This window comes from Triticum aestivum, chromosome 3B (genome assembly GCF_018294505.1).
Source record: "Triticum aestivum cultivar Chinese Spring chromosome 3B, IWGSC CS RefSeq v2.1, whole genome shotgun sequence".
In the NCBI taxonomy this organism is placed as follows: Eukaryota; Viridiplantae; Streptophyta; class Magnoliopsida; order Poales; family Poaceae; genus Triticum; species Triticum aestivum.
In genome coordinates this window covers 845,308,319-845,320,073 of record NC_057801.1, presented here as the reverse complement: position 1 = coordinate 845,320,073, position 11,755 = coordinate 845,308,319, and the positions used below count along the sequence as shown (strand labels likewise).

Genomic DNA, 11,755 nt, shown 5'->3' with positions numbered 1-11,755 from the left:
CAGTATCTACAACCACAAACCAATTGATAAAATAATTAGTAAAGAAAGTAATTACATTGCTTTCTGGTAAACTATCAAATTATTTGATTCAACTAAGAGGTTATTTAGTGATAACTACCATGTCATTTTAACAATTTGCAAGGTCCCTGCCAGTTTCTTTTTGCGAGTTCCCCTGATTTTGCAGCATAACTTTTTCTCTTTGTTATGATTTCGAACCTGTTTGTTCGTATCACCTAGTAATCTGTAGCAAAAATATCTTGTTCTGTAGACGGTAGCAAAAACATGGCATATACTTTACTACTCTAGCATGTCTCCTGTGAAAGAACAAAGGAAATACATGCACTGTAGCTCCACTGTAGTAGCCATGCCTATAGACATTATAGCGTTAGTAGCGCCTCTGCAGTGCTACCGTAGCAGCACGATGTATTGTATGTACTAGTATTAAAGCGCGCATGAGAGAAATTCACCGCACCTCACGCCACTATAGGAAATTCTGCAGAGGGTTGGCTGGAAACTGCTTGCTTTGTTAGCAGAAATCAAAACTGCCTGCTAACTTGTGATAGCTTGCCACACCCATCAGATCATTCACACTGATGATCTATATGCAAGTTCAACAACTATCCTACGAACATGTTCAACTAGTCAAAGTGATGATTTAATGAAGACTAGCACCAATGCGTGCCAATTCAGTCACCATTCTAGCTAGACAAAACATCATCTGAATACATATGGCTAGCTCTTTAGACTGGATTTATGCGACACCTAGCACAAATTCAAAATCGAATGGACTACTAACAAAGTGCCAATAATCCAGTCCCATGATGAACATAATTATCACAAATGAAGTTAACTGTGCAAACAGTGGCTCCAAAATTCATGGCGTTATGTTGCCGAAATTTCTAGTGGAAGTTCCCCCAACTTGTCGTAAGGAAACAAAAGCTTTATATTAGGGTGTTAATTGCAAAATGTTTGGTGTTGTTTGTAAGAGAACAAAAGCATTAGGGTGTTAATTGCAGAATGTTTGGTGCTGCAACATATTAGCAAGGCGTTGAGGGTGATGCGAAGCTTGGCTCAATGTAGACTGTACAGGAGGAGAAGTATATGCAAGTTCTGACTTCATCTTCGCTGCCAACAATACATGATTGGGCCAGAGAAGGAAGATGACAACAATGTGTCAGCATGTTCAATTTGTAAAACTCTTGGTTAATGACGCCAAAGTCAGCATGTTCAAGTTGCAGGATTATTGTTGGGGGCTCTGTGTGAGCTAGACACAGACATGTTGGTACATGACGTGCGTGGTTATCACAAGGGAAGTTTATTTTTTGAGGAGACATCACAAGTGAAGTTAACTGTGCAAAATCATGGCGTTATGCTGCCGAAATTTCTAGTGAAATTTCCCTCGACTTGTCAAAATTTTGTCCTTCTTTCTAAGGAAACAAAAGCTTTAGGGTGTTAGTTGCAAAATTTATGGAGCTATTTGTAAGGAAACAAAAACATAAGGGTGCTAATTGCAATGTTAATCAAGCATTCGGTATATACGTGGGTGGGTGATTCCGTTGGGCGTCTAATTAAGTAGCATGCGTAGCTGGTCCGGCCGGAATACATAGAAGGACTTTCTTCTACGTATGCATGCCTTTCGGATTGAATAAAATGGGCTCAATGTACGAACGCACAATGAGAATTGTCTTACCCCTCAGATCATGCGTAATGTGGAAGCCTATGTCGATCACTTGGTAGTCAAGACGGGGGTTAAATCTACACACTTGGAAGGTTTGGCTGGAACCTTCGTAGCCTACAAAAATGTGCACCGGTGACCTCCCTGCCCGTCTTCGGTCTCCCCCACCGGCTCTCCCCCCACCCTTGACGCCCTCCCCCCCCTGGCGGCACCACACCCTCTTCCCCTCCCCCACCTTCTCTCTTTTCCCTTGGCCACCGCGCGCTGGCTCTCACACCAGTCCATTCGGTGGACCCTAGAAGCAGAGCAGGCCCTCCAGCAAATGAAAGTATATCTGACTTCACCGCCTGTCATAGTGGCTCCCGAACCCCGACAACCATTGCTCTTGTATATCTCTTCGACCCCCCATGTTGTGAGGGCGCCATTGGTGGTCAAGCAAGAGGAAAATGTTCCTCCTCCAGGTCCAAGAGGGACCTAGGAAACAGGATGTAGAAAAATGGTCTGTCCAACACTAGGGTGAAATTACTATTATTTACAAGAATATAATAGAAAATAATACCATACTAGCATAATTTTAGTCCTTGTCGTTGATAGTGGTAAGATGATCTGGCCAACCATGTGGTCGTTCCCATCCGCATACAGAACCATCATACTAGTTTTGCTTAACAAGGGAGCCCAATGAAAAGAACATATCAAATGTTATCACTATTGAACACCATAGACAACACACCATGGAACACATGGCCAGGACCATCTTAGCATAGATTTAGTAAGATCCGGTTAACCTCTCACATGATATTTCCATGGAGGAATTTCATCAAGCAACACTGACTCCTGAGTCGGCTGCTCCATTGGTAACATTGTGAGGCACTATAGGCGGTGGAGGACGACACCTTGGCTAGTAACATCATGTCCACCACCATCGGTAGCAATAACTGCAAGCCCAAGCATGTGAGCTGAGTGCCCCGGGCTAGTTACAATCTGCAAGTGTTTGCTCGACTATTTGCCATATTAATTGAGCGGCTGCACTAGAGCCATGGGTGCCGACCGGCCGCCAACGCTCAGTTTGCGTGAGTTGAGAAAAAGAAGGCGGCGGTGCCCAGCTGTGCAATTGAGCGAGAATTGTTGTTCGAGTTCCAAAGGTAGACTAACTCCGATCAGTCCATCTCTCTTATCACATGTGAGTATCCACAAAAGTTGTGTGGGCAAAACACCGCCCCTTATCCAAGAGCCAAAACTTCAGCAATGAATGGGTCTAAGACTCCTCAAGCCCCGAGGAACGCCATATGAGACCGGGCTACACCTCCCGCTCCTACTTTCATGCAAACAAACTTTTCTGCATGAGTTGGACGTACAAGCCAAATTTTGAGATGGTGCATCCAATGAACATTTTTTTAATCAATTGGACGTACGAGCCAAGTTTTTTTTTGAGGGGAGGGGACGTATGAGCCAAGCTTTGAGATGGTGCGTCCAATGAACCTTTTTTCCTTTTCACAAAAAAACTCATGGACCGTCGATCGCGTTTTGACTTGGATCCAAAACAAATCCTATGTGAGTTGTTTTGGAACTCTTTTCCTTTCTTTTTTATGGTGATCCTCCTTTACCTTGGACCTATCCTCCTAAACAGGAGGCCACGGGACGCAACTCTGAGTGCACTACGGAACTGGCAGAATTCGAGATGCCATAGTGGAATAACAATAAAAAAGCTCCACATGTAAACTAGGCGTACCTTGCAATATTGAGGCAATCTGATTCGGATTCGAAGCCCATGTGATGTTGAGACATGTCCAACATGAAGTGTATTGGGTAGTGGAAAATTTTATATTAATTAATGATAGAGTCATAAAGAAAACATACCAGATTGTTGCCATTGTTGTAACTTCTCATCTCTAACATATTGATGGTGTTTAGCATACTGGATAAAACAAGGCAAGCAAAATACTTATGTTGCATATCCTCTTTATATTTCAAAATATATATGAAGTGTTTAGGTGGGATGACGTCTTCAATAAGAATTGGTAATATTCACTTGATGTAGTAATGCACCCAACGATCTGATGAATCAATATGGTTCTAGTCAAATGAACTGATGGCATGAATACATTCTATCAAAATTTGTAATTCACTCATGGATCCTTACGGTAAGGGTTATTGTGCATATGAAATAAATCAACCTCAACTTGGCTTAGGTAGAAATGAGATGTCTGCATCAGTGACATGTAAGTCCAAATAGGGGAACGACTCTGCTAGAAGTGAATTGTTCCATTTACCAAGCCACAGAGATTCATATCCTATGTTTCCCAATCTACATGAACATATCCCCCTAAAAATAATAGTAAGAGTACACTATTCTCAAATCATATTCATCCTCTCAAATTTCTCCTTGCGCACATAAACGCATGCCCAAGCTGTAGAGAACAAATATGAGCAACAATAGTTTAAGTGTGTGTCACTGATTAATCGAGGCAACCCGGAAAAACCATCATCCATATGAAATATCTTCTCATGCATATTAGTGCTTGCTAGTCGAATAACTGATATAATCAGGTTTTAATTGGAATAGATCTAGATAAACAATATTTATAAATAATGTGTTATTATATTTCACATTAGGATATCCATTACTAAATTATTCATGGGAGTCCTTTTAGTTTGTACGGTGATAAACATGAAGTAATGATACCGCGTCGAGTGACAACCAGTTTCATGTGATGCATAATATTGGAGTAAGATTCTATAAATTTCTTTGATTGATTATTGAATGTGCATATATATGTGATTATTTATTCCTGGCCATGTCCCTTTCTTTTATGTAGCTAGTCTTCTGCTATTAATATATGCATCCGGACCAAAAATTAAGATCTTATTGTATATCATAATCAATTGAAGTCATTAAGTCAAACATGGGAATATTTCACCTTTCTTCCATGAAGGTGAGAATAAAATATGACAATCGTGAGAGTACCCCCACCCCAAACCCCACCCAACATGAGGCCACCGCCTCGGCGTGCACAGACCATCCACCCAACTAGGGCCAATTGAGGCCTCGCTGCCACCCACACCAGTAGCAACATAGGCTCTTCTGGTGGATGCCCTGTAGCCGACAAGAAGAAGAGGGTTGGAGGAGTGTGCCACAATGACAAAATCCTAATCGCCCTTGAATGGCCTACAGAGAGTGATGCGAGGGCGAATCGCAGGATGGAACTATAAATTTCTTCTCTATGCTATGGTTGATCTTGCACCATATCCTCATCTCGGTGATATCTAGTCAAGAAGGTAGAAAGGATTTTGTAGCTTCAAACAAGGTAAAAAAAATCTTGGATGAACATAGCGTGAGGATTTGTAGAGATTAATTTGAAGAGGTCATTGGCATACTTAGGAGGTTGGCCTTGGCCACGTAGTACATTCCAAGAGCAGAAAATAAAACTAGTTTTGTGAGAGAGAAAATTTGTGTGCACCAGGATAGGATAGGATTGCTAACTCAATGATATGAGGTCACTAGACGACCGATTGCGTAAGGATGGACGATCCAAAGGATACATGTACCTAACATAGCGAGGCAGGGGGCGTTAAATATCTGACGTTCCATTGGCATGGTTTACTGGCTGTTTCTTAGGTAATAAGTTCTTGTGTTGTCGGATGTGATGTTGGACCTAATATTTGTATGGTCCAAAGGACGATATTTGTGTGAATAAGAACGACTTAACAGGTAAGATTATGATTCCCCTAAGAAAGGAAAGATTCTGATTCACGGAAAAACATGAAGGAGTTTGCATATATATAGCAGTGTGACCCGCGTATTTGCGCAGCTATACTTGATATATATTATTCGTTGTTGCATTCATCTAGGATAATATGAACAACATTTACATCTCGGGACAATAAAATTAGATTTTGGCGCAAATTCAATTCCTTTTTGTATGAAGTTGTTGGCAAGTACAATGGTGTGTGATGGTGAAGGACGAAAAGGGTCATGGTATGTGTCCCATAATGCAAAAAAAATATTATCTCTCATACTATTTTTCAGCTTTCGCTATTCCAGTCCTTCTCATCCCTTGATTCTATCCACAAAGATTTTTTGGAATTTTAGAGAAAATGTAAATATTTATTTCTTATACTTGATTTTTTTATTTGCCCATATTTCTATGAATACCATATCATACCTGATCCATATGCTCGATGTCTTCTCGTAATACTCCAATTCTATCTCGCTTTCCAATGTAAATCAATGTAACTATCATTGAGTGTTGCCGAGATTTGTGAAATGTTCTCTCACTCACCCTCGTGATAACTTGTTATTCTCTGTGGTGCGAATGTCATTGTTTTCTCTGGCAGTAGTTTGTCTAGAGAATGTTATCCTATTTAATTTTTCTGCATTAGTCAATAATATGCAACAAAAATTACAGGAGAAATATTGTAGCCAGAATGTGCAGCTTGATAAAACACAATCAGAATTATTAAAAAATCAATATATCAAATTATATATATATGAATGAATCATTTTATTTATCCACATCATAAAAGATTTATCTAGGATGTATTTTACAAAAGATTAAAAAACTCGTATTCTCGACCGACATGATAAAACTGCATATATAATTATTATCACAAACTGACAAATTTCATGGATTTTGGTGTTTATGATTGGTTGGCGATCTTTGCATCTGTCCCTCTGACATTTTTGTTGATTTTTGTGGCTGTTTCACTATGTAGTTTGCGAATGTTTTTTCTATAGCATTTTTTCCTTGGGTAATGTTGCCTTCCTATTACTGCTGGCCTTGCGGAGTTTCTATAGACCTCATGCAAAATTATGTACTCCCTCAGTTTCTTTTTACTCTGAATATGAGCTTGTCTCAAGTCAAACTCTTCAATGTTTGACTAACTTTTATACGAAAAAATAAATACAAAATTGACATCATTAGATCCATTGTGGAATAAATTTGTCATATTATATTTATTTGGTATTGTAGATCTTGATATTTTTCCTATAAATATATTCAAGCTTTACAAAATTTGGCTTCGGATAAATATAATAAATGGAGTAAAAACAACCGAGGGAGAACATATATGCCTAAGCAAAAGTATTTCCCTTTTTTACCGGTAGGCCTTTCCTTGTCTATATGTGCCACATAGATGCAAACCCAAATGGCTAATTTCTCGATGCCTATGTATGCGATCCTTTTTGTGTGTGACCGTTGCTCACTGATTAAAGTCATGAATACTTTTGTTTATCTTTTAATCTCAACCTTTATATTAGAATCAAGAGATCGTGTATTTTTAAGATACGTCGATTTTGATTATATCTTATTAAGAATTAGTGACATATATTCCTGTTGATATTTAGATTTATGCATCAGTTCTTGTGTTTTTATTTATAAACATTTAACGGTGCGTAGTTTGTAATCATTGCATGCTGACACCTCAGTCTATCTTTTTTTTTTAAGGCCTGTACTTTTATTTGTATTTCAAATATCTCCATTTATTTGTATGTTCACAGACTTTTTTGTTTCTCATACTCATGATCCTAATCTATCGGCCAAAATATTTTTGCCTAATAGACGAGACATGTCTATTGAAGTATATAGTACTTCTAGTTGACTTTCATACGTGCAAGTATCGCTGGCCTGTATAATTTTTTAGGCGTGCTGCACTTTAGCTTTCTTGGACGTTTGGGCGTCTTGGTTCATGGCCCGATGCCAAGATGAGTGTGTTTTATTGGCTGCCATGCTACAGGCGAGAGTCCCTTATTTTAGTAATAGTATACACAGTAATTAATAGATAGATGTATCCAGCACAGATCGACCTTTGTATTTCATTCATATCGGTGCAATACAGATTACAACCCATTAATGCATGATAAGGAAAGGAAATGACCAAATAAAAATGTTGACGAAATATTTAATTTCGTCCAGATCCAGGGTAGATGCAGAGCATGTACCAAAGATTGACGCGACGACTTCATTTCATCAAATCAAAAAAAAAAGATTAACGCGAAGACTTAAGTAGAAGATGCATATGTAAACTAGGCATACGAAACTAGTGTCCATATGCACTGGACTCGGGCTCTCAGTACGGGAAGCCGGCGTTGGGTTGATGGAGCCCCTGCTGCACCGTCTCCATCCCGGCAGTGAACTCCGGACGCGGCAGCATCACATCAAGCCATTGATCTATCTCCTTGTCTAGCCCTGCGTCGAACCCCGGCGGCTTAGGCATCGTCATCTGCATCTGCTCCGTATCCATCCCGGCAGCCAACCCCGGCGGCGGAGGCATCTCCTGCACATCCATCCCGGCGGCGACCACCTGAGACGGAGGCAGCGGCGCCATCACCATCTGCTGCATATCCATCCCGGCCTCGAAACCCTGCTCCTGTGGCGGAGGCACCAGAAACTGGAACTCCATCCCGTCGTTGGCGGTGCCGCTGCTGCTACCGAACTCCAAGGAGATCTGGGGCGGCGGCGGCGGCGGGGCCACCTCCGCCATGCGGCTCATGTGGGCGTGCATCGCCTCGAGGAGAACCTGGTTGGCGCGATCGGAGACGGCGTCCTTCATCTGCATCAGCGCGGCGAAGAAGGCCGCCATGTCCTCGTCTCCCATGTCGCGCGCCTTGGGGTCGAACCAAGCCGCTATCTGGTCCCCCGCAGAGCGCTCTTTCGCCATGGCCTTGTCCGTGCGCTTGGTCCGCTTCTTCAACTCGACCAGCTCCGTGCGCAGCTCGTCGAACTCCTGCTGCAGCTTCTCGAGCTTCTCGTCTTCGCCGGCAGCGCCCTCCCCGGCCAGCAAGCGGTGGTCGGCAGCGCCCTCCTCCCTCGCGCCAGCCCCCGCAGCCTCCCCCGCCAAGAAGCGTTTCACGACGGAGTCGACGGAGGGGTCGCCGAAGGAGAAGGCCCTGCCGCGGGGAGAGAAGGCGAGGGCGGCCACCTGGGCGCCGGTGAGGACCGCCAGATCCGTGGCCTTGCTGAAGAACCCCTGGCGGCGCTTGGAGTAGCAGACGAACCGGGCATCCTCCTGCTCGATCCGGCGGATGACGATCTTCTTCCGGCCGCTGCCACCTCTCCGGTTGGGCGCCGCCATTGCTCGCTTGCTCGGTGGCTAGCCTCAGAGAAAGGGAGGAAGAGGAGTGGCTGTGGGTGTGGCTTTGGTGTGGCTACGTCTCGGGGTCGGGGGGGTTTATATAGCAAGCGTCCGAAGAGGAATCCCTTCTTCCCTGGGCTACGTACATTAAAACTTCGTGATTGGCAATGAGATACGATTGGGTATACATTAAACTCACGCGTCAAAGGATAACTACGTACACCCTATTATTTACTTCCTCTGTTCCAAAATAGATGACCCAACTTTATACTAACCTTAGTACAAAGTTGAGTCATCTATTTTGGAACGGAGAGAGTATTTAGAAACTATTCCTTCGCACCCCCAAAAGAAAGCGTTCCTTTTTTTTCTTTTGTATGCGCTTAGCTGAATCAGTTGCACCGGGTGGTTTCCGCAGGAGGGCACGAAGCTTGGATACAGCTCTCAACCGGACGTAACGACGCGGGTCAAGGGAGGGAGGGAACCTGAGTCACTCGCATCTCCTGGCTCCTGCTCCTCTGGGAAAAAAAACAGAAAACAGGCAAGTTGACTCGGACCCTCTATGGGCGACGAGTGCATGCCGGCACCCTTGACGGCGTCTTCCTTGACCATGAGCTCCAACATCCGGCCCCGCCCCACGCTCATCACGACCTCGATCGAGGCACATGGAGGTCGGGTCGGTCCTGCACGGCGCGCGCCATGACCATCCAGCGACCTTGCACGACAACAAATCACAGTAAACCATGCGACATACGGCGTCCTCCAAGCCCGACAGTTCGGTCCACCAACAAATCGGTTCGGTTCGGTTCGGTTCGGTTCGGTTATAACCCAAGTCACATGATGCTTTTGGGGGAGGAAGAAATCGAGAGTCACAAGCTTGGGCAAGTAAAGTAAATACGAGCTGAAGACCAAATCAACCGTAAGATGCGTACCGCACAATGCTTCTGGCCGGAGGAATTAATGGTAAGAGGAAATGACAGACGCGTATTTGCACATGTATTGTATTACGGATTTTGAATTTGCTAACCACATGCCCCATGCGGTTTTTGCATGTATAGTTTTTATTTGCATATACATATGTCATATGGATGTACCTCCTCTGACGTGACTTGTTTGTAGCAAATATAGTCATATGTAATTTTTGAATCTTTTAAATCTCAGCCATTAAAAATTCTGATAAACGGTGTCAAAATTGTAGATTATGTGAGTGCATGTGATGGCTCGTTTGTCCCTTATTTTAGTAATAGTATACAGAGTAATTAATAGATAGATGTATCCAGCACAGATCGACCTTTGTATTTCATTCATATCGGTGCAATACAGATTACAACCCATTAATGCATGATAAGGAAAGGAAATGGCCAAATAAAAATGTTGATGAAATATTTAATTTCGTCCAGATCCAGGGTAGATGCACAGCATGTACCAAAGATTGACGCGACGACTTCATTTCAAACAAAAAAAAAATTAACGCGAAGACTTAAGTAGAAGATGCATATGTAATCTAGGCATACGGAAGCCGGCGTTCAGTTGATGGAGCCCCTGCTGCACCGTCTCCATCCCGGCAGTGAACTCCGGACGCGGCAGCATCAAGCCATTGATCTATCTCCTTGTCTAGCCCTGTGTCGAACCCCGGCGGCTTAGGCATCGTCATCTGCATCTGCTCCAGATCCATCCCGGCGGCCAACCCCGGCGGCGGAGGCATCTCCTGCACATTCATCCCGGCGGCGACCACGTGAGACGGAGGGGGCGGCGGCATCACCATCTGCTGCATATCCATCCCAGCCTCGAACCCCTGCTCCTGTGGCGGAGGCACCACAAACTGGAACACCATCCCGTCGTTGGCGGTGCCGCTGCTGCTACCGTACTCAAAGGTGCTGCCACCGAAGATCCGGGGCGGCGGCGATGGGGGGGCCACCTCCGCCATGCGGCTCATGTGGGCGTGCATCGCCTCGAGGAGAACCTGGTTGGCGCGATCGAAGACGGCGTCCTTCATCTGCATCAGCGCGGCGAAGAAGGCCGCCATGTCCTCGTCTCCCATGTCGCGCGCCTTGGGGTCGAACCAAGCCGCTATCTGGTCCCCCGCAGAGCGCTCTTTCGCCATGGCCTTGTCCGTGCGCTTGGTCCGCTTCTTCAACTCGACCAGCTCCGTGCACAGCTCGTCGAACTCCTGCTGCAGCTTCTCGAGCTTCTCGTCTTCGCCGGCAGCGCCCTCCCCGGCCAGCAAGCGGTGGTCGGCAGCGCCCTCCTCCCTCGCGCCAGCCCCCGCAGCCTCCCCTGCCAGGAAGCGTTCCACGACGGAGTCGACGGAGGGGTGGCCGAAGGAGAAGGCCCTGCCGTGGGGAGAGAAGGCGAGGGCCGCGGTAAGAAATTAGATGAAATGTAATAACTATTTTATTTTTAGTGTTGGCATTACTGCATTGTGTCATTTTGCTTAGTTTACACAGATCGTCCCATGCAATGTGAGGTTGAAATTCAACAAGCTGACAGGAGACACTGTGACATTTGAGGCTCCTGGGGGGCCGTACACTATGGAGGTCGAGAAAGGACGCAATATGTCGCAGATTGGAGGAGATGGATGGGCCCGTTTTGTCGCTCGCATGCATCTTACTGGTGGTGAGTTGATCAGCTTCAACTTCCGAGCAGAAAGACCCAAGCTAGCTGTCATTTATCTCAACCTGGTGGAAGATGATGAAGATGACGAAGATGATGAATATGATGAAGATAATGAGGACCCACTCGATGAAGATGATGAGGACCCACTTCATGAAGCCATCGTAGCTCAAAAAACAAGGCTGAGTGAGGAGGAGGTGTCCAACCTGTGGGACATAATTCCGCCACGTGCTGACTTTGTCGGGGTGCCATTCGTGACCCGCTTGACAAATACCATGGTTGATCGACATGATATGGTATGTTTTACTTACAAATGCAAATTAATAGTGTGAATTACTTAGTGTACAGTCCAATGATATGGTATATGTTGTGTGGAATCTAGTCGATGATATATATGTT

At 44.5% G+C, this 11,755-nt stretch overlaps 1 protein-coding gene across 1 annotated transcript; it reads right to left on the bottom strand.

Moving 5' to 3' along the window:
• Positions 1-7,651: 7,651 nt before the first annotated feature.
• On the bottom strand, positions 7,652-8,801 carry LOC123072884 (agamous-like MADS-box protein AGL28). The gene has a single exon (XM_044496556.1). The coding sequence runs from the start codon at positions 8,744-8,746 to the stop codon at positions 7,742-7,744; it is 1,005 nt and encodes a 334-aa protein (XP_044352491.1). The 5' UTR covers positions 8,747-8,801; the 3' UTR covers positions 7,652-7,741.
• Between the last annotated feature and the right edge of the window lie 2,954 nt (positions 8,802-11,755).

Bases quoted from the DNA above. Each gene is read 5' to 3' on its own strand.
- LOC123072884 (XM_044496556.1), bottom strand. From the start codon at position 8,746: ATGGCGGCGCCCAACCGGAGAGGTGGCAGCGGCCGGAAGAAGATCGTC.